The 26462-nt window shown below is 35.7% G+C and overlaps 1 protein-coding gene across 1 annotated transcript in view; it reads left to right on the top strand.

The window, feature by feature from the left end:
• LOC137240891 (uncharacterized) overlaps positions 1 to 17945 on the top strand; it is a 156478-nt gene extending 138533 nt beyond the window's left edge. The window contains exons 3-4 of the mRNA XM_067767828.1: positions 14803 to 14896; positions 14972 to 17945. Coding sequence (XP_067623929.1) covers positions 14803 to 14896; positions 14972 to 14999 — 122 coding nt within the window. The 3' untranslated portion in view covers positions 15000 to 17945. The remainder of the gene's footprint in view (positions 1 to 14802; positions 14897 to 14971) is intronic.
• Positions 17946 to 26462: the final 8517 nt, after the last annotated feature.

The raw sequence follows: 26462 nt of genomic DNA, 5'->3' as shown, positions 1-26462 counted from the left end.
ACTGAAATAACGTTGACTTTGAAACAACTGTATCCAAGTTTAACATTTCTTTAACATAAGTCCTGGCACCTGATTGGGGTTTTTACGTTCGGTCGTCAAACAAATTCTGGTAACACTATCGACAAACTCAGTTTTCAGGTCTTCATTGACCGGCCAGCTCAGCCTTACCTTAATCCTTTTGTGTGACCATCCTTTTTGTTGAACACTCTTTACACTGCTGAAAAGCTAAGTTACCAAAATTTTCAAAGCTACAACAACATACAGCTACATGTCTGCATGTAATATCTCTACTGGCGTATGTTTCCTATTTTCGTCGTTGTGCCACTCACTCTTGTAGCGGTAAAATATTGTAACGCTCGTTTAGTAACTGTAGCCACTGTCTCAAAACTGTTGCACTTCTCTCTGTGCTTTCGCAAAGTTTATTTATCGCGATAAGCGATCATTATGTTGAAAGTTTTAAGTGGCAATTTTACGTTTAAATATGACAGGCTATTTTACGGTTGCGCTTGTTTGACACAAAATCGATGACAAAGTTGGCGATAAGTAGCTGCGAGTAAAGATGCTTTGCGAGTTTGTTGTTTAATTTTTATTTTCCTGCTTTTGCAAAATCAAAACTATTAATAGGAAAATTAATGAGAAACCTACTAACATAAATAAAGTAAAAGGACGTGAAAGTGAAAGAGTGGACAAAATGTTAAATAATGAGTAAATATAAAAACGGAGTTATTTTAGGACTTCGAGTGTATAGGCCCTTGTAGGTTTAAACCAAAATAAATTTTTATTATTTGCTTGTCGGCAAGCTAATTTGCAAGATGATGGTTACAAATTCAAGTTCAAGGCCTTAACAATAAACAAACTTTTTTTTATTCTTATTAAATAAAATCTTTTAGAAAAGAAGTTATCGTAACAATCATATTCACATTGTTACACCTTGTGTTCCAATTTGAGCTTAAATTCTTGATATAAATTGTTTCCTTCTACTATTTAGAAAGGCGAGCTTAAAGCTTGGGATTAAAGACTATGTGGTAATTAAGAATTGAGCTTCCGATTTATTCGCGAGCAGAATTTCGAGACTCGAAACATTGAGAATTCAAGCCCTCTCTAATTCAATTAAAGCGCTACATTGACAGTCTTATTGTAAAGCTTACGAGGTTTTCTCGAACACAAGCGAGAATTCGAAGACTTGAGAAACCGAAAACTCGCCTGCTCGCGAGATCCTTGTTTCTTGATTCTTGACATTGAATTTAAACGATGCCCTGACGACAAAAGTTGATATAGAGCTTACGATTTCTTCTCAAATATAATCGAAAAGCCCATACTCGGGAGTAATTTGCGACAACGTAAACTATACTATAAACTTATTTTCATAGCATACTTCGGTAGATATTCCTAAGAAACTTTTTTGTCCTTTATTTCGAGCAGAATAATTGTATGCTCAAGTCGTAATAATGTTCCATATAAATTTTCCGGCCCTAATGTGTATATCAAACCTATTTACTCGCGGAAGGGATAACGGGGATTTAGGTATAATTACGGTAAATAGAAGTAGCCCGCAAGGAGGTGTTCTCCGTGCTACTTTGGGTGTTTACCGTCAACCAGATACTATGACTCATAAAGTGATTGCCTACGCGGACGATATTTGAGTTATTCAGCAGGGAAAGTTCTCTCAAACGCACTCCATTCAAGGGGACAGTATGTAACTCTGGGTCTACCCGAAAAGCCGGAACTTGGCCAAAGAGTGGGAGCGCAAGTCTGGTTTTCGGCGACGATGTTACGTATCTGAGATTCTTTCTTGATAGGCAACTAGTTTTTAGTGAAAATATAGCGGATCGAGTAAAGAAATCAACAACTGCGTTGTTCTCCTGCAAAAGAGCAACTGATATCTCGTGGAGTTTTTCTCCCAAAGGAGCACATTAGATATACAAAGCAATTTAATGCCTTATTCTACTGAATGGTGCGCTCTGCTGACTGGGTTTTACAAAGGTCACGGATCAAAACAGCTTAAAAACAAGTCCATAGGATTCTGAGCATTGTATTAGCGATGCTCTTATCTCCACTCCGATGGAGGCACTCAATACTACGGTTGGATTTAGTACCACCATTGGATTTGATACCGAGGGAAACAACTTATATTGCAGCCCAGCGAATTAGAGCAACCGGCGTTTGGAAGAATGGAAGAAGTGGTCAGTACTTACTGATTATTGCTGTCCATCCATTAGTTTTGATTGCTTTTCTATCGCTTTACAAAAAAGGCAACAGTTTATTCAAATAGAAAAAAGAAAGTTATTTATAAAAAAAATTCCATAAATCAAAATTTAATTTTCCAAAACTGTGTAAAAAAATTATGCACATTCACTAAATTTAGTGGGTTTTTGTTTATACCCACGCATATATGTAAGTAACGCCACACTGTGCTAAAAACCAAAACTTCAAACGAACAAGAGAAGGGTCAATTTAAAATTTGTGCTGTCCAAACTAATTTGTTGCTATTTTGCTCTTTGACTTCACTCATTGCAGCGGCTTAAGTTGTACAAGTTATTCGCCTTTTGTTTTTCAAATATTAAATTACTTCGAATTTGCTGGCAAAATTGTTTTTGCTTTGCTACAATGACGCTACTACAATTACAAAGTCTACTAAAGTTTGTCAGCAATTAACTTTTTTTTGTTTGTTCACCACGTTTTGGCGCAGCAACTGCCTATGATTTCCTTTAGAAGTAACCAAAGCCTTCTTAGCATTTGAACACAAACTCCCATAAAAAAATAAATTTAATAAAATAGTTGAACAGTTACTCAGGTGATTAGACATAAACAGCAGACAATCGCCCACCTGACTATTTGCTCGTTGATTTGTTTATATTTCTAGCTATTTTGCTTTCAAATTTGTTTCTCACTGCAAAAAATTTAATAAAAAAAATTTATAAAATCAATTCAATCAACTCTTTACTCTCTAAACAATCACTTAAGTTGTCCCTAGCGTTTTTGTAATTTTTTTTTTAACAATTTGCCATTTTGTTGCTATTTTCACTATAAATAAAATGTCTACAAGCAAACATACACTCAAATTGTGAAATGTGTGTATAAATATTTGCCCTTGCAATTAACCCAAGTCGCTCATTTAAGTTTCTCAACGAATTAATTGAAAATTCACGAAGTGACTATTGAAAATGTTTAAACATTGGTCTGTTATTATTATTCGAAATACAAAAAAATAAAAAATAAAAATACTATTAAAGTTCTCAGCTGTGAACATTTATTTGTGATTTTCCCCTTCATTTGTGCTTATCGAGTTTGATGCTTAAGTCTTTCGTTCGTATGTTGGTTTATTTATATTTAATTCACGTGGTATAAGTGTTGTTGTTAATTAAATTTAATTGAAAAGACATCACATTTCGCTTTTGCTTACGTGAATACTAGCTATTGTTTTCCTAACCTCACGGTGCATCCAAGCACATGTCCAATGCCCTCTTACCTTCGTCCCAGTCGATGCTGTGAGTGGATACACCATCACCTTGGTGGGGTTGAAGGCCTAACACATTTTCCATTGTAAGGGTCATGACACCCGGTTGCAATGCAACGCCATCTATCTAATCAACTCTTACCGTTTTCGGATACCACCCACAGCCACCACCATGCCTCCGATGCTATCTGCTCCCCGTGGTACAACTTAAAAGGCTTGGTCTAACTTTCGCAGCCGAAGCTAATATCGTTGAGTATCCACCTAGAAAAAATGAAAGGAAAAAAAAAAATTAATTATTGCAAATTTTGAGAGACCTATAAATTATATTTTGTTAGGCTAAAATTGATTGGGACAAAACTGCATATTCAGAAAAAATCAGAGAACTCCAAATACTTTTTTGGGAATTTTGTTTAATTTGAGAAATTTGTTAAAAATGCCCACTGCTATTTTTCTGTTTGTTATTGTATATCAGTATTAGCACTAACCTTTTCACTATTTGGTTTTATTGATTTAGGGTTTATTTCATTTATTGCTTCAATTTTTATAATTATGTACTAATTGTTTTGAGAAAGTCATCATGAAGGTTGAAAAGTAGTCACGAATTTTTCGAATGCTAGTTAGCTTCGACAAAAAATTGGCTTTTCCATTTGTGGTAATTATCAATTACAATTGTTTCATGTGTTTTTTTTTTTTGTATTTTTTTTTCTTTGTTATTTTGTCTTAGATTGACTGTAATTACGTGGCAAATGAAATAATTGAAAAGAAAATGAATGTGAATGCGTCATAGATCGTTACTTCCGACCGGTATTAAGGAGAATTAAAAAAATTGTCGTTAGTTAAAAATATTGTGACGAATAGTAGCAACACTAAGGGATACTATCATCTCTAAGCCGATAATAAGCAGTCACTTATATCTACATAAACAAACCAATCATTATGTCCACATATATGTACGTACACGGAGCGGAGAGGAACGCGCAAACACATGAATATATCTTATCTGGGATGCTCACAAAAGTAGGCAATCATTTGTGCAAGTATCACTCACATATACAAGCGCATATGAGAAGCTATAAAATTGAATCTATCTGTAGTTATAGCTAGTAATTTTATAGCTGGTAGTAAATTCTAGAAACGACTAGAAGTATGCGAACTAGGAAGTCAGAGAGTATAAAAGACCGCCAGCTGAGGCATGGCAAGGAGTTTGATTTAAGCACGCTATCTGTTGGGAAGTAGAGGTGTTATTTTGAAGTACTTTAACAAAGACCATTTTGCATTATTGAATAGTGGATTTATTTATTCAACAGTTAGTGATTCGAACGTTAGTAGAAGGTTGCAGATAAGCGGAATTTCCCAAAATTCGTTAAAATATATATCAGAAAAGCAGTTGCCACTTTGGTATGTTTTGAGCCAAATATGGTAATATTATTCGTATTTCAATCAAAAGTAAAATTTGAAAGCTGTTTTGTTTACGGACTGTGAATGTGAGTGACTAAAACGCAAAGTATGACGGCGTCATGCCCAATCTGGTCCTTAGAGTAAGTCATAAATATATTAAGTATTGAGGAAGGACGTTTCCTTAGCAACCAGCGAGTTACTAAATTGCATTCATTTTCAACTGCCGTAGAGCATCTTTTGCAGCTCCTTCATCTATATATTGTCGATTATATTCATTGTGTTTCTTTTTTTTACTTACGTCCTAAATTTATTTTACCGTACATACATACATATCGTCGCCCGCTTGCCAGAAGCATGAATGTGCCAAAATGAAAATGTTGGGAAATTGAGTTTCAAAGTTTATTGCTCTTTCAAAATTAGAAGAATTAGTTTCTAGTGTAAAAATTTACTTATATATTATACTCACACTATGCTCTTTTAACAGAGATAATTGTTCTGCTCGCATGCCTTATATTCTCCGAGATTTAGCATATATACTCATTTTTCTGGCACAACAAAAATTTAAAAAGCTGATCTATTTTTTGTTAACACATCTATACAAAAAAATTAAAAGTAGTTGGATCAGGTAAATCTGCTCATGCTTTCTATGCATTTTGATGGGCTGAATCCGAATAGGAATAAAAGAATTTGCCCGACTGCTCATGGTATGGCCTTAACCTCAAAAGACGTAAAAATCACTACCGATTGATTTTTAAATTGCGTTAGGGTCAATCCAAGACCTGCTTGGCCTATTCCGTTGGCGGATTGGGATGCGGAGCATCACAGTACTTGATAAAACATTCGCGGATGGGACTTATCAAACTTATGTATGTCAATGAAAAAAGTTACACATTCAATTCAATTTCATATACACTAATGTGTTTTTATTTAAGATATTATTGCCAACATAGAACTATTTCTTATTCTCATCAGAATCAGAATCTTCTGAAATGCTGGGTTCGGGAAAAGCGCTGCCCTCAAGATTTTTATAAAAAAATGATATTATTTGGGTATAACCAGTTTTTCACACAATTTTTCCAAGTATTTTATTTTGATTCGGGAAGAGGCAACGGCTTCGAATAAACTGGTTTGCCTTCAATTAAACAACTTTTTTTTTTTGGATATTCAGCTATTAAAAATTCCTCATCAGTATAGTTTTTTTTGATGAATACCAGGCACGTATATCCGAACATTCGAACATACGAATATGTGCTGTTCTTATTTTTTTTCCAAAAATTGTTTAGCTATAATAACGAATGTGTCATACAATATGACAAATTAATTTTTCTGGCTCAACTTTGTGTGATTGAATTGTACATTCGTGAAAATGGCATTGCAAATTATTGGGGTTTCCATGTACGTAGGAAGCTCTAGCTTTACGTAGAACCTAGAGAATCTGAAGGGTAATCCAAAGAGGCCTCGAACACAAAATCGGAAAAATTGCACATTCGTGCTTCTGGCTAGCGGGCAACGATATGAAAAAAAAAAAAAAAAACAGCGCCAAACATAACAACACTACGCATAAAGAATAATAATTTGAAATATCACAGCATCTTCTCTGCCAATTGTCAGTTCGATCACGCATCATTGTGGCACGTTTTTGCGAAACATGACGCCAAGCAGGCGATCGAACAACGTAGCTGTTGATGCTGAGCGGAACTGTCGTACAACTGCAATAGCAACTATTGCACCGCTATTTTTAATGTTTTTTCGTTTTTGCAGCAGATTTTGTTAGTATTTATATGTAATTTTTTTGTTTTTAATTCAACTCCCTATAAACGTCTGCATTTATTTATGCGATTTCAACTGCAGCAGCAGCAGCAGGCGCTTGTGTGCGTTCTGTTATGCACTAATAATAATATTTAATGAGCTTGGAGTTGTCGTTTGCCTTCATTCGCATATACATTTGTGGCACGAGTCAGTTTGCGCATGCGCTGAACACAGATGGCCAAATGTAACGGCATGCAGCCAATAATACAAATCAATGCGTACAAATAAGGTAGATATCTGTATATATGTATATGTATGCGTATGTAATTTGTAAATTTATGTATTTTTGTAGTTAACCTTATTTCTTATATTATACCGCACACGCAACTGCTTTTATCATGAGTATTGCTTATTTAAGCTTCATTTTAAGCTTTGTATTTAATTATGTATACATATATTTTTATCCTGTTGCAATATGTTATGTTACGTTGCGTTCTTTTATGTTATGGGAAATTGATTTCACTTGTGTTGTTATTGTTGCTATAGCGATAATTGTGTAATTTCGTGCTATGCTATTTTGTGTTTTTTCGCGTAATGTGATTTTATGATATGTTCTGATATGTTATGTTTAATTTTGTTATGTCACGAAATGCTCCCTTTTGTTACGTTATGTTATATTATTTTATCTTTTATTATGTCATGTTATGTTATGCTGTGTTATGCTATGTTATGTTGTGTTATGCTATGTTATGTTGTGTTAAGCTTTATTATGTTATGTTACGGAATATTAAATTATGTAATTTTATGTTATGTTATTTTTAGTTATGTTGCATTATGTTGTTTGCACTAACAGGAATGCCAAGAGTCAGCGCTGGGTGCTATAGCTACAATATTCTCCAAGTGTAGGACTCCATTCATCCTTGAAGAGTATTTAGTATTCCTCTGCATATGGTACCGCTCTGCGCGACTTTTATAACGCTAATGGGCTAGACAAAGATCTTCTTGTTTCATGCGAGTTATGTGTCTCTTGAACCTATTAACCCTTTCACAGTTAACACTAATGCAGTTCATCACATGCATAATTTTGTATGGGGATAGGGCGCCAGATATCTTTTCTCTTACCCTTTTTCGTTGTTGAGTGAAGTAATCGCATTCGAAAGAGGTATGCGTGTAATTTTTAGATCTTAAGTACATAGACCGTTCAGGCACTCGAAAGTTTTGGCATTACGTAGAGATATTACCTGAAATAATAATATCAGGTGTAGAACTGGATTAAGTAGAGGTCAACCCCTCAAATAGAGAACTATTTTATTGGCCCTGGTCCACTGCCTTATTGCTTGGAAAAAATCCACGCCGGTTTCGGGAAGTATTACGAACATGCTCAATCTTTGCCAGCTATGAATATTTGTCTGACTTCCGCCGAAACAAGCACATCTTGACTCAAGTATATTCTAAGCAGCTCCACTTACTGGAGATCTTAAAGTGCATGTATTGCAGTAACGAGCAAAAAGATATGCCCACAACTACTGAAACATCTTCTGCAAAAAGCCTTGCAAATAAAATTCAATGCTGATTCGAGCCCTTTCCCAGACTCTTGCAAGTTGCTTTTAGCAGGGGAAAGGGTTACCTATCCCTATCACCAAAAATTTTGTAATTTTGCTTGTTGGTCGGCGACAGTATTTTTGGAATGGAATCGTGGATCCACCTCTTCGTGTGTAAGATAATTTGAATTTTTACTATCACCAGCTGATGACCATTATTTATAAAGGCAGTCACATAGTTTGCAAAGTTACTGCTGGATAATGAAAGAAGAGAATACTGTCACATATACTTTTTTTTCAGACGTCAGGGCTCGCGAATCCTGAACTCTTCGTGTGTTACGCTCTATGTTATCAACTTTAAGAGATTTTTTATGTTACATTTTATTAAATATCTCAAGAATTCTCAAATATTTACAACCTTTTATAAGCGTTCAGGTACTTCGGCCTACTAAGCTCAGACGAATGCTTGTTTCATGTCCAGTAGCACTGGCTCAATTACTTTGAATTCATCTTTAAACTTTGCTTTGACAGCTACTATGGATTAATCTCTCCTGAATATCTTGCTTCCTTAACTACATTGGCAGGAATTCCCAATCACTGCACAGGACGTACTTTTCTTTTTAGAGAATTTTTATTTTTATTTCTATTATTCTCTGAATATGAAGCATAGTCCTCCTATGAGCGCAATATCCCCAAATTCAGCGACTGCTATGAAAACAATCTAGGAACCATGAATGGTATGAAAGCTTCCATCTAATCTTACACTGCTCTAACCTTACCTCTTTTTAATGACTTTTCTTTTACCTTATATGGTTGCCGTTATTGTTTTTTGTTTGCTTTTATTGCATTTTTATAAAGCTCCCATTGCACATTATGTTGATGAGCTATATTACGGATCAGTTACTACCACAATTCGCTTGCATGCGTGCAATATATTCACAAAGTTGCATTTGCAATTGTTATTACTCTGCAGTTGTAGCAGCTTTTGTCTTTTGTAAATCGCCTGCAGCATGTCATAACGTAGAGTGCAAACTTTATTGTTGCAATGTATTATTATTACTTTTTCATCAAATTGTGACAGTAGCTCTGCAGTAGTTTGTTGCATGCTATATAAATTTCATTGATAATTTTCAGATTTTTCTGTTTTATATATACCAGTGCACTACCATTGTGTTAGTGTAAATGAGAACCAACTGATTATTTGCTACTTGAATTTTTAATTGTATTCACATACATAAACACATACATACTTATTTAGGTATGGCTCAGACTTATTGAAGCGTAAGTGCAGGCATTGTTATATGCAACGTGCGTGGTTTACTTAAATAAAATTTGTTCTGTCTTATGTCATATCAAAACTTTAACTGCTTTGTATGGCTGCTTGTGGTGACTTTCTGGATTGTTTCTTCTTGAGTTTCTCGCTTGCTTTTTATGTTGTGCTAAACTGTCTTATTTTTATACTCAGTTGAGCAGAGCTCACAGAGTATATTAAGTTTGATTGGATAACGGTTGGTTGTACATATATAAAGGAATCGAGATAGATATAGACTTCCATATATCAAAATAATCAGGATCGAAAAAAAATTTGATTGAGCCATGTCCGTCCGTCCGTCCGTCCGTCCGTCCGTCCGTCCGTCCGTCCGTCCGTCCGTCCGTCCGTTAACACGATAACTTGAGTAAATTTTGAGGTATCTTGATGAAATTTGGTATGTAGGTTCCTAAGCACTCATCTCAGATCGCTATTTAAAATGAACGATATCGGACTATAACCACGCCCACTTTTTCGATATCGAAAATTTCGAAAAACCGAAAAAATGCGATAATTCATTTCCAAAGGCGGTTAAAGCGCTGAAACTTGGTAGATGGGTTGACGTTATGACGCAGAATAGAAAACTAGTAAGATTTTGGACAATGGGCGTGGCACCGCCCACTTTTACAAGAAGGTAATTTAAAAGTTTTGCAAGCTGTAATTTGGCAGTCGTTGAAGATATCATGATGAAATTTGGCAGGAACGTTACTACTATTACTACATATGTGCTAAATAAAAATTAGCAAAATTGGATGAAGAACACGCCCACTTTTTAAAAAAATTTTTTTTTAAATTCAAATTTTAACAAAAAAGTTAATATCTTTACTGTATATAAGTAAATTAAGTCAAAATTCAACTCCAGTAATGATATGATGCAACAAAATCCAAAAATAAAAGAAAATTTCAAAATGGGCGTGGCTCCGCCCATTTTCATTTAGTTTGTCTAGAATACTTTTAATGCCATAAGTCGAACAAAAATATACCAATCCTTCTCAAATTTGGTAGGAGCATAGATTCTGTGACGATAACTGTTCTCTGTGAAAATGGGCGAAATCGGTGGAAGCCACGCCCAGTTTTTATACACAGTCCACCGTCTGTCCTTCCGCTCGGCCGTTAACACAATAACTTGAGCAAAAATCGATATATCTTTACTAAACTTAGCCCACGTACTTACCTGAGCTCACTTTATCTTGGTATAAAAAATGGCCGAAATCCGACCATAACCACGCCCACTTTATCGATATCGAAAATTACGAAAAATGAAAAAAATGCCATAATTCTATACCAACTACGAAAAAAGGGATGAAACATGGTAACTGGATTGGTTTATTGACGCAAAATATAACTTTGGAAAAAACTTTGTAAAATGGGTGTGACACCTACCATATTAAGTAGAAGAAAATGAAAAAGTTCTACAAGGCGAAATCAACAGCCCTTGGAATCTTGGCAGGAATACTGTTAGTGGTATTGCATATATAAATAAATTAGCAGTACCCGACAGATGATTTTCTGGATCACCTGGTCCACATTTTGGTCGATATCGCGAGAACGCCTTCACATATACATCTAAGGGCCACTCGCTGTTAAAACCCTCATTAATACTTTTAGTTTGATATCCATATCGTACAAACACATTCTAGAATCACCCTGGCCCACCCTAATGGCGATATCTCGAAAAGGCGTCCACCTATAGACCTAATGCCCACTCCCTCTTAAAATGCTCAGTAACACCTTTCGTTTGATACCCATATCGTACAAACATTCTAGAGTCACCCCTGGCCCACCCTAATGGCGATATCTCGAAAAGGCGGCCACCTATATACCTAATGTCCACTCCCTCTTAAAATGCTCAGTAACACCTTTCGTTTGATACCCATATCGTACAAAAATTCTAGAGTCACCCCTGGCCCACCCTAATGGCGATATCTCGAAAAGGCGTCCGCCTATAGACCTAACGCCCACTCCCTCTTAAAATGCTCAGTAACACCTTTCGTTTGATACCCATATCGTACAAACATTCTAGAGTCACCCCTGGCCCACCCTAATGGCGATATCTCGAAAAGGCGTCCACATATAGACCTAATGCCCACTCCCTCTTAAAATGCTCAGTAACCCTTGGTCCACCTTTATGGCGATATCTCGAAAAGGCGTCCACCTATAGAACTAAGGATTACTCCCTTTTAAAATACTCATTACCACCTTTCATTTGATACCCATATCGTACAAACACATTCGAGAGTCACCCTGGCCCACCCTAATGGCGATATCTCGAAAAGGCGTCCACCTATAGACCTAATGCCCACTCCCTCTTAAAATGCTCAGTAACACCTTTCGTTTGATACCCATATCGTACAAACATTCTAGAGTCACCCTGGCCCACCCTAATGGCGATATCTCGAAAAGGCGTCCACCTATAGACCTAATGCCCACTCCCTCTTAAAATGCTCAGTAACACCTTTCGTTTGATATATATATCGTACAAACATTCTAGAGTCACCCTTGGTCCACCTTTATGGCGATATCTCGAAAAGGCGTCCACCTATAGAACTAAGGATTACTCCCTTTTAAAATACTCATTACCACCTTTCATTTGATACCCATATCGTACAAAAACATTCTAGAGTCACCCCTGGCCCACCCTAATGGCGATATCTCGAAAAGGAGTCCACCTATAGACCTAATGCCCACTCCCTATTAAAATGATCAGTAACACCTTTCGTTTGATACCCATATCGTACAAACATTCTAGAGTCACCCCTGGCCCACCCTAATGGCGATATCTCGAAAAGGCGTCCACCTATAGACCTAATGCCCACTCCCTCTTAAAATGATCAGTAACACCTTTCGTTTGATACCCATATCGTACAAACACATTCTAGAGTCACCCCTGGCCCACCCTAATGACGATACCTCGAAAAGGCGTCCACCTATAGACCTAATGCTCACTTCCTCTTAAAATGCTCAGTAGCACCTTTCGTTTGATACCCATATCGTACAAACATTCTAGAGTCACCCTTGGTCCACCTTTATGGCGATATCTCGAAAAGGCGTCCACCTATAGAACTAAGGATTACTCCCTTTTAAAAAACTCATTACCATCTTTCATTTGATACCCATATCATACAAACACATTCTAGAGTCACCCCTGGCCCACCCCAATGGCGACATTTCGAAAAGGCGTGCACCTATAGACCTAATGCCCACTCCCTCTTAAAATGCTCAGTAACACCTTTCATTTGATTCCCATATCGTACAACTAGAGACACCCCTGGTCCACCTTTATGGCGATATCTCGAAACGGCGTCCACCTATGGAACTAAGGATCACTGCTTTTCAAAATACTCATTAACAGCTTTCATTTGATACCCATATCGTACAAACATATTCTAGAGTCACCCCTGGTCCACCTTTATGGCGATATCCCTAAATGGCGTCCATCCATAGAACTATGGCCTACTCTCTCTTAAAATACTCTTTAATACCTTCCATTTGATACACATGTCATACAACCACATTCCAGGGTTACCCTAGGTTCATTTTCCTACATGGTGATTTTCCTTATTTTGTCTCCATAGCTCTCAACTGAGTATGTAATGTTCGGTTACACCCGAACTTAGCCTTCCTTACTTGCTTATTTTATATTTATCTTAAAAATCTTTAAGGTATGTAGATCTGTTCACTATATATTTCTTATCTTATACATCCGATTATTCGGAGATTACGAACGGGATAAGATTATTGTTCAGCCCCATTCATGAAAGGTATGAAGTCTTCGGCACAGCCGAAGACAGTCCCGTTCTTGCTTGTTAATCATCAGTTTTGTATAAAATTAGTGTGGAAATGTGGGTCAGTATGCGTGCACATATACTATACAAATGCATAGCATTTCTGTTAATAAATTTTTCAGAATAATTATTTTAGATACGCATTGCTGGTTTTTTCAGATTATTTGCTAACTAGCCCGACCCGTTCGCATCTTGTGCAACAAATATAAAAGTCTCATATCAAATATCAACAGAAATCAGCTGGCCTATCAATCAATCATCTATCAATAAACACTTACACGCGCTTGCGCTGCCATCTGGCGAATGTTAGCAACTTCTTCTAACCAATATTCACAATAGTGCCGTAGTATAATTAGATTTGTTTGTGTGCTCACAATCGTTTATTTGTAACAAATTATTTTAATAAAAAATAGCTAAATAAAAGCACGACGACCAATAATAACCAAAGCTTGCTATTAGCACGAATTTCCATCTTTACAACCAAAACTTTATTCATAGATTTGGATTCCAAATAAGAGCGAAAAAGAACTTCACACAAACAGCAATTAGAAATAATAGCCGTGTTTATTTAAACGCGTATACGTTTCGTTTGCGCGTGAAAAAACACGCCTATCCTCGCTTAGATAATGCTTACGAGACCCATCTAGCGGCAGTGGTTAAACAACTAGCGGGTGTACTGAAAAGCAGAGACACAACCCTCTGTTGTATTTCTGTGTATAACATATAGCTGAATCAGTTGTGATAGATAGTGGACGCGCATAGAATGCATGGAATTAGTGCAGAGGGTGAAACATGGACACATATTTCAGTTACATCTGAGTATAATGCGTGTTGAAATTTAGTAGTACTAATGCGTAGCAATTTCAGAGGTGTATTTAAAGTTTGTCGCTTAGCAGTCCATCTAAGTTTAAGCGTAAACGTATATAGACGTGAAAAAAACACAGTTAATATATAAGATGTGATGAACTCGCTCCTTCCTTTTATGTGCTTGGGTAAATTTTTGTTACGTATTTCATAGCAGCCGCTCGATAAGACTTGAACAGTTTTTATTTTATAAACTTCAAAGTATTATTATTATATCAACGTGCTCACGTTGGCTTTTTATATTTGAAAACGTGCTAGCATAGCATATTTAACCCTACTATTGCATGAGCTTATAACAAATAAACTTTCCTTTGTAGCTAACGCACGTTCACACTGGCAATATAGTACATAAAACATTAAAAGCGTGTTACGCAAAAGTTTTGAGTACTCAATGTAAAAATGTAATTTTTTTTTAGGTACATCAACCACTTTTATTAAAAAATTAAAAAAAAAATCAAGATACAAATTATCTATTAAAAAAAATCCCATCCCTTAAACATTCCCGAAACCCTCATTATTTAATTATGGTGAGCCTTGGAAACACGATCATATAGGAGCCATTTGTGACTCCATATGTTGTGATTTATTTAGAGGATGCTCAGCGCGATTTTCGATTTTCTCCAATTATTACATTATATACATAAAGATTTTCCATAGTCAAAATATCTAATGACAAAAAAAAAAAAAAATTTATTTCAGATATGCGGTTAATGGCAAGCTTTACTGGAATAATATGGAAAATAGCTCAAATACTTATAAAGCAGTTGGAATACAACACTTTGTTCAATCAAAGGTATATCTTTAAATTTTTGCTTTCCATCAGGTCCTTCTAACGAAGTGAAAACACCCTTTTCTTCTGATTTCACAGGGAAATGTTGGACTTGGTAGAAATTTGAATAAAGCAAACTCGGCATATCCATGGCGTGGAAATTCCAGAGCTATTTTAATTGATTTCGTCAGCGTCCATGGCTGCGCGTATAATATAAGTGCTTGTAGGTAAAAAAATGTCTGTGTATGTTTATGTACGCACATGAGAAGTTATATTACTTTTGCATAACTAAAAAGTATCGTAAATGCTAATCTAGACAACGTGCTACGGATATACCAACTTTCAGTCAAATCGAACAGGGAATGGAATTTGTTCAAATGGATCAGTTTTTGGTGCACTTCCCTAAAAGAAATTTCACAGGAAAGCTCGCCGGGTTGCTGTGCTTTTTCCTGCAAATTTTAGTAAAGTCAGGAGAGTTGTTTTTGAGTCCATAAGCTGCATATAGGCTTATATACATGTTTTTTTATACAAACATCAGCATATATGGACATATGTACATTCAGACAAACATAGCAAAAATAGAGCTTTTGTTTAAGAATTTTAACGAAATGTTTAAAATTTTCAACGAAAGAGTATTTTAAAGATATGCATGCATTCTTAACCATTAACACGCATAGATAAGTATGTATGTCAAGCTGACATGAAATGAAAATAAATATATATAAAAACATCCACACATACCTATGAATGTACTTCCGAAGTTAAATAATACTAGAAAATGTTGGCCTTTTTCACCATTCGATCAAATTCAACATTTATAAATGTGACACATGATCTGATGTGGTGAAAGTCCTACTCAAAGCCAATTTGCTTGTCAGTTCACAGCGAATAGCCACATATATTTTTAACTTATCAATTTTGTGTTAAATCTAAAAATTTCACTCCCATCATTTTTTCATAACGCGCCTAAACAAGTATAGCTTTCTTTACTTTTTCAAAAGTATGGCTACCGAAATGCATGTTTTTGATGGAACAAAAGTATATTTTATTTTCTAGAAGAATAGTTTTGTCTACTTTCATCAGCAAACTTATTTTTGCCGCTTATTTTTCCAGTTTTACAGCGCAGACCAATGATGTAAATTCTATCAAAATATTTTGTAATTGTATGTATAAAATGTTATTGGAGCGCCGTTAAGTTCTATAGCTTGTTTCCTTTTCTGTAGCATTTAATTTAAAAATATTTCAAAATGTGGGACCACCCTCTTTGGGACCTCGTTTGCTTCCTACCTGCCTAAAAGTTATTCCCAATAAGGCGTAATAGAGGAATGTACGTAGGTGAATTATTTTTTGCCTTTGCAAACCAATTCTAAAAAAATTAAGAGGGTATATGCGTTCCCAGGATAGAAGCCGGTCGTTTTAAATAGGGTTTCAACGTACCGCGCATAGTGGATTGTCCAATCCACGAGAAAGTAGTCCTGAAGAGCAGTTCAAAAATTGCGAATACCTAAAAATTTGTTTAACACTTTTATTCAGTCGATGTATGACAGCAATGAACTACAACAAGAACTGATTTGAGCCTTATGAAATAAAAGCACAGCAAACAAATATGAACCTCTTGAACATAAGCCTTGTTACATATGGTCAAAATGCTTATGACATAAGTCCTTAATTCAATAAGGAATATTAGTTGTATGGCGTATTCCCTATAAAACTCAATTTTTTCTGTACTTATGTATGTCATCAAGCCTAAGGTTTATCTGAAAGATAACGCTATGCTTAAAGGTTATATCACATATTAAATATATCTTATATAAGGAATTACTATAATCAGGTGGAGTATAACGACTTTGATTAATCTTTATAATCCTCTATTTCAAAACATTATTTAAGTATAGATTTAAAATCTATCATCAAAAATTCAATTTCAGTTTATACTTTGAAGTTACGGTACAAGTAAAGTACAAGTTTTTTAGACTTTTGAATTCATTTTCCAGATGTAATTTGTAGTTGGGAAATGTAGGAAATATAAAAAAGCAGTGTGCCAAAAATTGGAAAAATATCTCCTCAGACAGCGAGAACTGAAGGATTTATGTTCGTTAAATGATTTTTTGGAATAATAAAAAGTAGATTTTATTTTTATCGAAGTTTTCTATTCTTCGAAAAAAAAAAAAACAATCAAAATCCAGTTTTCTTAAAAACATTACAATGTATCGACTTCAGTTAGGTTCTATTTATCATGTATCTCGTTTATGTTTAGCAATGTTTACTTGTTTTATTTACCTTAGGTGTAAGACTTACGTGAAGCGGAAATAAGCCTAAATTAGGGTGTTGTTATAAGGCGTATGATGAATTTTATCTACCTTAATCTAAGGTTTATTTGTCAGGAGATCAAATATTCCTCATAACTTACAACCGCTCATTCTAGTTTTTGCTTGGTTATATTATTTTGAAAAGTTCGTTTCTTAAGTCTTTAGTGTTTATTTTTATTGATTTCTCTTTAATTTTTGATTTTTAATAATGTTCTTATTTAAACTTTATAGCTCCAAAAAGCCAACTCATTCGTCTCAATATACCAATTTGCATACAAATAAATTGCATCAAAAAAAAAAAAAAGAAAAAAAAATAGTGAGCTTGCCAAAAAACAAAAAAAAAAAAAACAAAAAAAATTTAACGATAATTATTAAAATTTGTTTACTTGCTTAACAGCTTGTACTAAATACTCAACTACAACGATTGACATTAATTGGCAGTAGAAGTGACAGTTTATGTGGATTTTCATACTCATAATTTGCCATACAAAATGGCAAAACAGCTGCTAACTGTATATTTGATTAAACAGCATCAATCAAAATGCAAATTTTGACTGTCACAGCGAACGACTAATAAGTGTCATGAAACAAATGTGAGATAGTTAATGGTTAAAAAACAAATAAATAAATATTCATGTATGTTGTCGTAGGAAAAGCCTAAGCGTTAAAGAAAACGGCATATTTCGTTTTATAAGAATATATTGTATTTATTACTTGAATGCACAGTGAAATATACAAATGCAATAGAAATATTATTTTAACAAGTAATCATGTATACATTTTCGGCTAGAGCGAATATTATATAGCCAGCTGTGTGTTGCAAGGAGAAATGTCACGAAAGTTAAAAGCGAATAATAACCATACTTCTGCCTAATTGCAAATGATTTCAACGGCTTCTTATTAACTGTTTGCGAATTGCTAAACATTTTTTCTACTCCCCGAGGGCCTTCGATGTTGATGGTCTTTTGCCGGATGCAGATTCGGTACGTTCCGGTAACAAGCACCATTAAAGTACTAGCCCAACCATCTGATTTGGTATGTCTACATGGAACCTTCCAGATCATATCGCCCTCCCACCACCTAGATCCATAAAGAACTCGTGGTTGCTAGAGCCCCGACTGTTAAAGAGACATTGTTCGCCACGGGAAGTAAAGTATTTGCCACGGGTAGGTAAGGTTGACAATTGGATTGGAGAAGCTGTATATTGCGCTGGCAACCTTTTGAAAATGTTGCGCTACACGACTCCTTGAATCAATTTGGTATTTTGGGCGCCTCTCACGACAGGCATACCTTCCGTGTATATATTCTAAGCCCCCTAATCCGCTCTTCAGTGTGGGTGGTGCCCATTTCCAAAAAAGTATAAAATATTTCCTATTTTTCGTGAAACATCAGTTTTAACCACTAAGCTTTCTTTGGCAATGAATTGAAGAACTTTTTCGATATCGAAATAGTAGACGTGGTTATCATTCGATTTCACTCAATTCCACTACAATATATTCTAGGTCTCGGTAGGCCATCATTCCGAATTTCCTAAATATATCGCTATTTCTACTCAAGACATGGCTCTATCAAAACCTCTTTCGATGCTGATAGTTATATTATAAGGAAGTCTGTGCCTATCTCTGTCACAAAAGTAGTGCTGTAATGTTTATGTGGCCACCAATATGCGTTACATAAATAAAGCAAAAGCTGCACTGAAAAACGAAAACCTTTTTTAACTCCAGTTGACCTATAAATACATACAGGAGCGAACAAAAAAATAGCAGTGGCAATTTTTATCAAAATTTGTCAAATATATTTTTACTGTTAATTTTCAATATCTTAAGAAAAAGTAACTATAAATTTTGTAATTTGGACTAAACCAACCAAACAAGAAAATGCGAAAGGATGTTTTAGGTTTTCCACCACACAAGATATGATTTTTTTTTTATATAGGAGACATTCTAAAACTTGCTTCGCAAAAAAAATTTTCAATCATCAAACCAATTCCGTTCGGCCGTTCGAGATATCCATTACTATCATTTTGTTAGACTAAAATGGATTGGACTACGCAACTGCATACTAAAAAAATATTCAGAATACTCTAATTAAAAAGTTCTAAATTGTGTGACTTAAGCGGGGATTACCCTAATTGCTTTTAGATGTATGAGAACATTTATTTGAAGCAATTTTTTAATTTAATTTATTTTATAATTTGGGAAGTCCTAAATTGTGTAATCTTTTTCAAATTTTTGCAGAATATTTTCGAGTTTGATTTATGTATAAAACTTATTCATAGAAGCTGTTTCTTAAATTATTAAAAAAAAAAAATTAATGACTCAATTTGTTTAAAATTGTCATTGCTATTTTCTCGCTCGTTGCTGTTAATACCAAGTTTGTTTTTAATAATTTCGCACTGACTTTACAGTAGCAATATATTTTTTATGTATCAGTTGTGATTCATATTTTACGACTTAATAATTAAAGCATGTCTTATGCAAATTTTATACAAACGGATATTCAGACGGGTTTTTTGGCAATTCCGTCTCTGAGCGAACGACTATTAAAAGCGACCAACTGCAAAAGAGATATTTTTTTTCACATCCGCGAAATTTGCAAACATGTTGTTGTGTTTGTTGTTGTTTTCTGTCGAGCGAGTTCAAAAGTTCAATACCAAACAAATTTTGGACAATTTGTATTTGCCTCATGATGTACATGGCTAGCGGCGTTGAGCACAGAGCTCAACAACAAAAGACAGCGACAACTACGAAATTTTATAATTTTATTAAAAAAAGGAAGGAGGAGAATAACTAAATTAACAAATAAAACGACAAACAAAAATCTTGGATGAAAAAAAAAAACAGCATATGTAAGTAGCAAATGTTTTCCACAGAAACTCGCAAATTTCATAGCACCTGTATCAACTTTAACCGTCATCATATAAAAATATGGTTGTATGTGTGTGTTTATTTAATAAAATCACTAAGTAGAATGGACAATTCCGACAACAGACAGCAGTTAAAAACATAAAAAGTATGCAAATGAGTATGAGTGAATTTGCGCGGCTATGAATATTAGCTTTAGGGCCAGATTATGTATGAGGCCGTGATACTTTGAGTCGCAAAACCAAAAATTTCATAAAGGCACTCAGTTTTAATGTCACTCACTGAAGAGAGAATGGCTGCTCTTATATGATAGGAGTTTTGTTGCACCTGAGAACAAATGAGTCGTTGCGTTATACATAATTTGCCCCTTAATTACTGCTGCTCACCGTGCGCCGTTGCGTTCCACAAGCAGTACCGGTCAACAGCAGCCGATTGTGCGTGTCATCAGCATCTTCAACTGTTTCGGTTGTTGACATCGTTTGTTGGCTTCTGATTTTTCGCTACTTCTTCGTTTTTCCTTTTGCTTCGTATGCCTGAGTGTGTGCACAGCGCCTCACATCATTAAACATTTGATTAAGGCGACAATTTTATTGGTCACTGTATTTGTCATGCATACACAAACAACAAAGAATTAGCTGGGTTATTGTTTTGTGGCTAAAGCAGTTCAAGGCGTTGGATTTGTGTTACGTATGTTTGTTGTATGGAGATTTTTAAGAGTGTCATTCTGATAATTTAAGCGGTAATTTTACTAATTTTTATGACAAGCAATTAAGTTCATCATTGAATGGTGTAAATTTGTTTGCTGATACTTGGTTTATTGATCTGAGTGTAGACGCAATGTGTAGGTTTTATAACAAAGAGGGGCTACGTGAAAAAATGCAGTAAGCCTTTTTTGTGCCGAATGTACTAAATGAGAAAAATTATCTGGTGTCGTTAAGCATAACTGATTTTATGGTAAGGTGGGGAGGCTTAGTTCCAAACCTTCACTCCAAAAATTTTTTGTCTATTGTAAAAGTCCTCAGTGATTAAGGGCGAATGTGTCTCTAACCAGGTATATCTTCTACGAAATCTCACTCACTTCCCAAATCCAATTATGAAGTAGAAGCGAATGCCCTACTCTCACTACAATCGAAATACTAACGGAAAAATATGACGTTTTTTTGCAGCAGTGCTGAACACCAGTAAACAAGTTTTTAAATCCACTCCGCTCGCACATTTTGACAGACTCAACAGAGACACCTTGTTGGTGTACGGCGTACACTGTACGCCGGTATTGAAGCTTTGATGTGCAACCACAATGTCCTGTAATAGAGCACATATTTTGTTAGAGGTTTGTAGTAGACTACAACCGTTACGTTGATCGTTCTTATACTGTAAGACGTGTTTGTGTGGAAAATTTTTTCTCAGTCATCAAACCCAAGATGTGTGTTGTAGACTCTTCACTTAAAATTCCTTTTAGAGATTTTCTCTTTTGAAGCGAAGTCCTTTTGTTAGATTTCTGATGATTAAGGGATTAAGCCACAAATTGATGGTATGCATGCTTGTCGGATAGTATCTCCACATGATTCGCATCTATGAGCGATTGTTTACAATTCGTTGAGTGCTAGAATATAGATCCAGTGCGATACGATACATCAATGGTGTTAAGTGACATGAAGGCTGTCTTTGTTATGCCAAGTTTTCTAAAAGCAAGATTTATTGAAGCGTTAAACTTTATCGACTTTGCCGTATCTCTGAGTATCCCCATTTTTAATATCATGTTTCAACATTCAAAATTTACCAAAATAGCTAACTGGTTCCTGATCAAATAAAAACTGCTAGTGTGTTGATCGAAATTGGTGATAGATGAACTGGCTTGGATGTATGAATGATTCTGGGTCCAAACATCGACTACGCCTTGTGAATATACAGTTTACGACTTCTCTACTCCCAGTTTCTAGAGAACAATAAGGGATTAGAAACATCACGCTGCCTCTGAAGATGCTTTCTAAAGAACCAAGTATGCTTTTGATGGTATAAAAACTCTGACATTATTCCGAAAGCTGGGGCTCTATCGCCTTCTGGTGCTGCAGCTGCTGTTTTGTTAGAACTCTCGAGCGCTAGGTTAAGCGCGTGCAGATAGTCAGCGTTATGGTGATGTAAAGAAGGAAGAAAGACAACCAGATTATTACTGACATTAATTGCATTGAATAAGACTATGGCAGTAGCGAAAGCCAGTCATCCCTATGTATGTAACGATAGCCGTTGTCATTCGAAAAAATTCATTACCCCTTTTTTCTATTTCCGTAGCTGCTTCCTTCTACCTCCGCTACCAAAAGTAGATGTATATGGGTATATTATCTGGAATCCTCTGTCGCCCATTTACACTATGCTATCTTGCCAGCGATGCATTTGAGATGTTATTCGCTGTACCATGTTCATATCTGGGAGCTTTAGAAGAAAACTGGCACGAATAAGCTACGAAAACTCAATCAAAATTAGTCAAGATGATTCATAGCACAAATGATGACGATGCACTATATTTTCCAGCCGACGGACAATTATAATGTTGGAGTGACAATGCCTCGCGCTCAAAACCAATACGACGCTGGTAAGTTATGGCTTACCCACCTTCTTCACCATACGGAAATTATAGTGGAATAATATAGTAACAATTTGGACCAGATTTTGCAATTGTTTTTAATTAGCCACCCATTGGAGCTACTCTTCGAGCCTTTCATACCATAGGAGGTCTCACACAATTGATGATGAAGTCTGGGTCTAGGAGCCCTATCCTACAAGCAGTATCTTCATATTATGGAAATTGATCTTAACGGCTCAAATAGTACTGAACTAAGTTCTGCCTTTTCAACGCTGGATGAAGTGCGAGTGTATGGCGAATTCGGCCAAAATTGCCATGTCAAAGTTATTAGGAGCAAGTCCCACATGCACAACTTATTCACTATTCCCACCCTAAAAGCTGCTTAGCCAGTAATTTAACAGAGCAAAATGTTAACTTAATTTTCTTCGCACATAAATGGTAATACTTCCAACTTCAACTGGACTTTACCGCTTTTAGTAAGTCTGCTAAAACGCCCTTTGCCGCACCCACCGCTACATTAAAACTATATATTAAGTGCAACCAAATATGGTGTAACAATATTAAAGCGGTGCATCCATCAGCTGCCTTATCTTCCGAACTGTGCATCTACGCGCGAGATCTATTATTCGGCTTGCGGTCACTTATTTGCCAGACAAACGCACATTCAATGGCAATACCGAAGTCCATAAATGGTGTGTTACAATGGCGCCACAGTCACATGAATGGTGGACAGCACCACTGGCGCTTCTTAACAGTGAAGTGCTAAAGTGAAGAAGTTGCTGCTTGTTGCGTTCTGTGTTGGTGCTGTGCAATGTGATTACGTTCAAAGCTCGCATAAACCAGCAGTTGGCGGCGCCTATGAAAATTGTGATGGTTAATGCTGATATAGTTATTATCATTGGTTTGTTGGTACTGGCTGGTGTTGGCGGTTATGGTGATAGTGTGGTTGGTGTGGCTGGTGGCATTGGCGACAGTTGATGACAGCAGCTATGGCGAGGTTGTAAGCATTTATGTCAACAAAAGTTCTTTGCAACGCCATCAATTGAACGCATTGCGCTCATGACATGCTGTGATGTGGAGGATATGGTGTGAGTTTGAGTCTTTGTGTTTAGTTGAAGTTGTTTTAAGCTGATAACCCAAATATGTAAGTGCGGGTAGTCGCTATTATTAATTAAGCTAAAAATGCACTGACTGGCGCTACAACTAATACAAATTCATATAAGCTCTTATGTGCGGATATATGTGTATACATTGATCGACCAAAGACTATATAAGGCGTTACTATATGGGACTTAGTAAGTTATCTATAATAACTTAATTATAAGGCTTATCGCCTATTAAAAATAAGGGTGTTACAAGGTAGAAATCTTCTTATCCAAAATAGAGTAGGCCTGATTTTATTTGTAAATGAATACATCTTGATTTTTTAGCGGTGTCTGAGTCAGGTAGGCGCACCACACACACCACCGGAGAGCGTTAAATAGTAGTGATAATGTGAATAGAAGCCCAGCACTGATGGCACACAGGAAAAATATGTGAAGTGCGTCTGACCTGCAGCTGCAATTGGGTGAGAGTGTTGGATGTCAGATGGATGTCAGAGCCAAGAAGGCCGCCGGTGTGTGATGGTAGCATTCTCCGCCTACCACACCGAAGATCCCGGGTTCACGCTACGGGAAAAGCAACATCAAATTTTCTAGAAACAAGTTTTTACAACTAGAAGAACATTTTTCTAAGCGGGGTCGCCCCTCGGCAGTGTTTGGCAAGCACTCGGAGTGAATCTCTGCCATTAAAACTGCCCTTTAGATGCCGCTCAGAGTCGGCATAAAACAAGTAGTTTCTTTCCCGCCAATTTTCGGAAAAATTAAAAAGGAGCACGACGCAAATTGGAATAGAAGCTCGGCCTAAGATCTCTTTGGAGGTTATCGCGCCTTACATTTATTTATTTAAGAGCCCAGGCAGGAAAGGGAATGAAATGGAAAGGAAGCAAAAGACAGGAAAAGAGCAGAAAAAAAGGAATGGATATAGGTAAAGAAAGTAAAAGAAAAAGAAAAGTTAGATATCAAAATTGAAGCTGGAACCGAAACCGGATAACGCGTTATCAATTTGTTATCGAAATGTAAACTGTTTATTAACGATGAGTTGTTGGATTGTCGTCGACAGAATACGGACGTGTTACCAATTTGTTTTGGACGAGCGCAATTATCGACGACTTATCGATTTCTTATCGAATTGTTATACATTTGCTATCGATAACAAAAGCTATCGATGAGTTATTCGTTTTTGGCGACGATCTATCGGGTTGTTGAAGAAAATGTTTCCTATAAATATTTAAAAGAAGTAGATTATCTTACTATAAGTTATCGATATTTTGATGAAATTGTGATAGATTGTTTATCGATTCATTATCGGCATGCTATCGAAATGCTATCGATTAGTAATATATTTGTTATCGAAAAGCTATCGATTTACTCTCGGAAAGTTTTAGATTATGTAACCCGTCGATACCAAAGTGAAGATGCGGCGATTATAAGCCGGTAACAAACAGATAACTTGACACACAGATAATTTCCCTTCCGAAAATAGTTTGGTAGTATCGGTTCTTACCGATAAGCAGCCGACGAAGCACGAAATAATTTGATTCTGTTGTGGTTTAACATCAATCTCTGAGCCAATTGTAGATAATTTAAAAACTTTTTTTTTTTTACAGATACACTGACTTGTTTACGCAGCAAATTTCAGGAGTACTTGATACTCACGCCTTTATCGTTCATTTGACATCTCTAACTAACCTTATGCAAAGCGTTGCTTCATATTTCGTAAACAGTGTCTATAAGGTGAATAGTCCATGTCACAAATTCTCATTGGATATATCTAAACTGAATTCGCTTAACTTAGACACATCTGATATAATCAGTCCATCGAAATTTCCAGCACGTCCTAAGTAATCAGCGACCCATCTTAATAGTTAGTTTCTTATTTTGAGTCGAAAAAGCCAGGGTCAAAAAATTGTTCTAGGTGAAATTTTAAAGGATCCCGGGTATACCCATGGTATTTTCATGATGAATCATGCAAACAAATTTTTTAACTAAAAACTCCCTCATGTAAGCTGAAGATTTGCCACTGTTTTCATGCAATAAAGCTTATCTATGGAATGCAACAAATTTCCATGAAAATTCTTGAACAGGAAAATATCTTCACACCGAATAACAAAGAATAATGATGTAAGTATATAAAAGTATATATACATATATATGTTATGCCTATGTAGTAAATATATTCTAGAGTACTAAAATTCAGTTGCCAACAACCGCAAAATATGCAATTCTAACATATAAAACCTTCTACCAAAAGATGGGAAGTAAATGCTGCAAGTTCTCATCATTAATAACAAAAAAAAAAAACAAAAGCAACAAAAGAATAAGACATTAATTTCAACACTGCAAAAATATTTATTTCCCACGCGCGTCAAGAAATCAAGCAAATAAAAAAAATCTACTTTATCAACTTCCTCAATAAGCGATGTTGGTGACCGCAAATTTGCGTTTTTATATTGCTTGATGTACATAATAGAAATGTGTTTTTATTTGAGTTTGTGTGAAGTCATGAGACAGTTCAGTGGCATAAAATGCTAGACATAATACATAAAGCAAATCTAAAAACAAAAAAATCTGTGGTAAAGAATGTTTATGAAGATTATGTATTTAAAAAGAAAAAAAAAGTCATATTGAAATGCTAACAGGTGAGAGAATTGAAATATCGCGAGATCAGCAATACGTATGTATGTATGTTTTTTGTATGTAAATTTAGAAAAACAGTGTTTGTTAAAGCATAGTGAA

This window comes from Eurosta solidaginis, chromosome 2, assembly GCF_040869045.1.
Source record: "Eurosta solidaginis isolate ZX-2024a chromosome 2, ASM4086904v1, whole genome shotgun sequence".
NCBI lineage: Eukaryota > Metazoa > Arthropoda > Insecta > Diptera > Tephritidae > Eurosta > Eurosta solidaginis.
The sequence above is the reverse complement of the archived record's forward strand: the minus strand, read 5'-3'. Positions and strand labels throughout refer to the sequence as shown.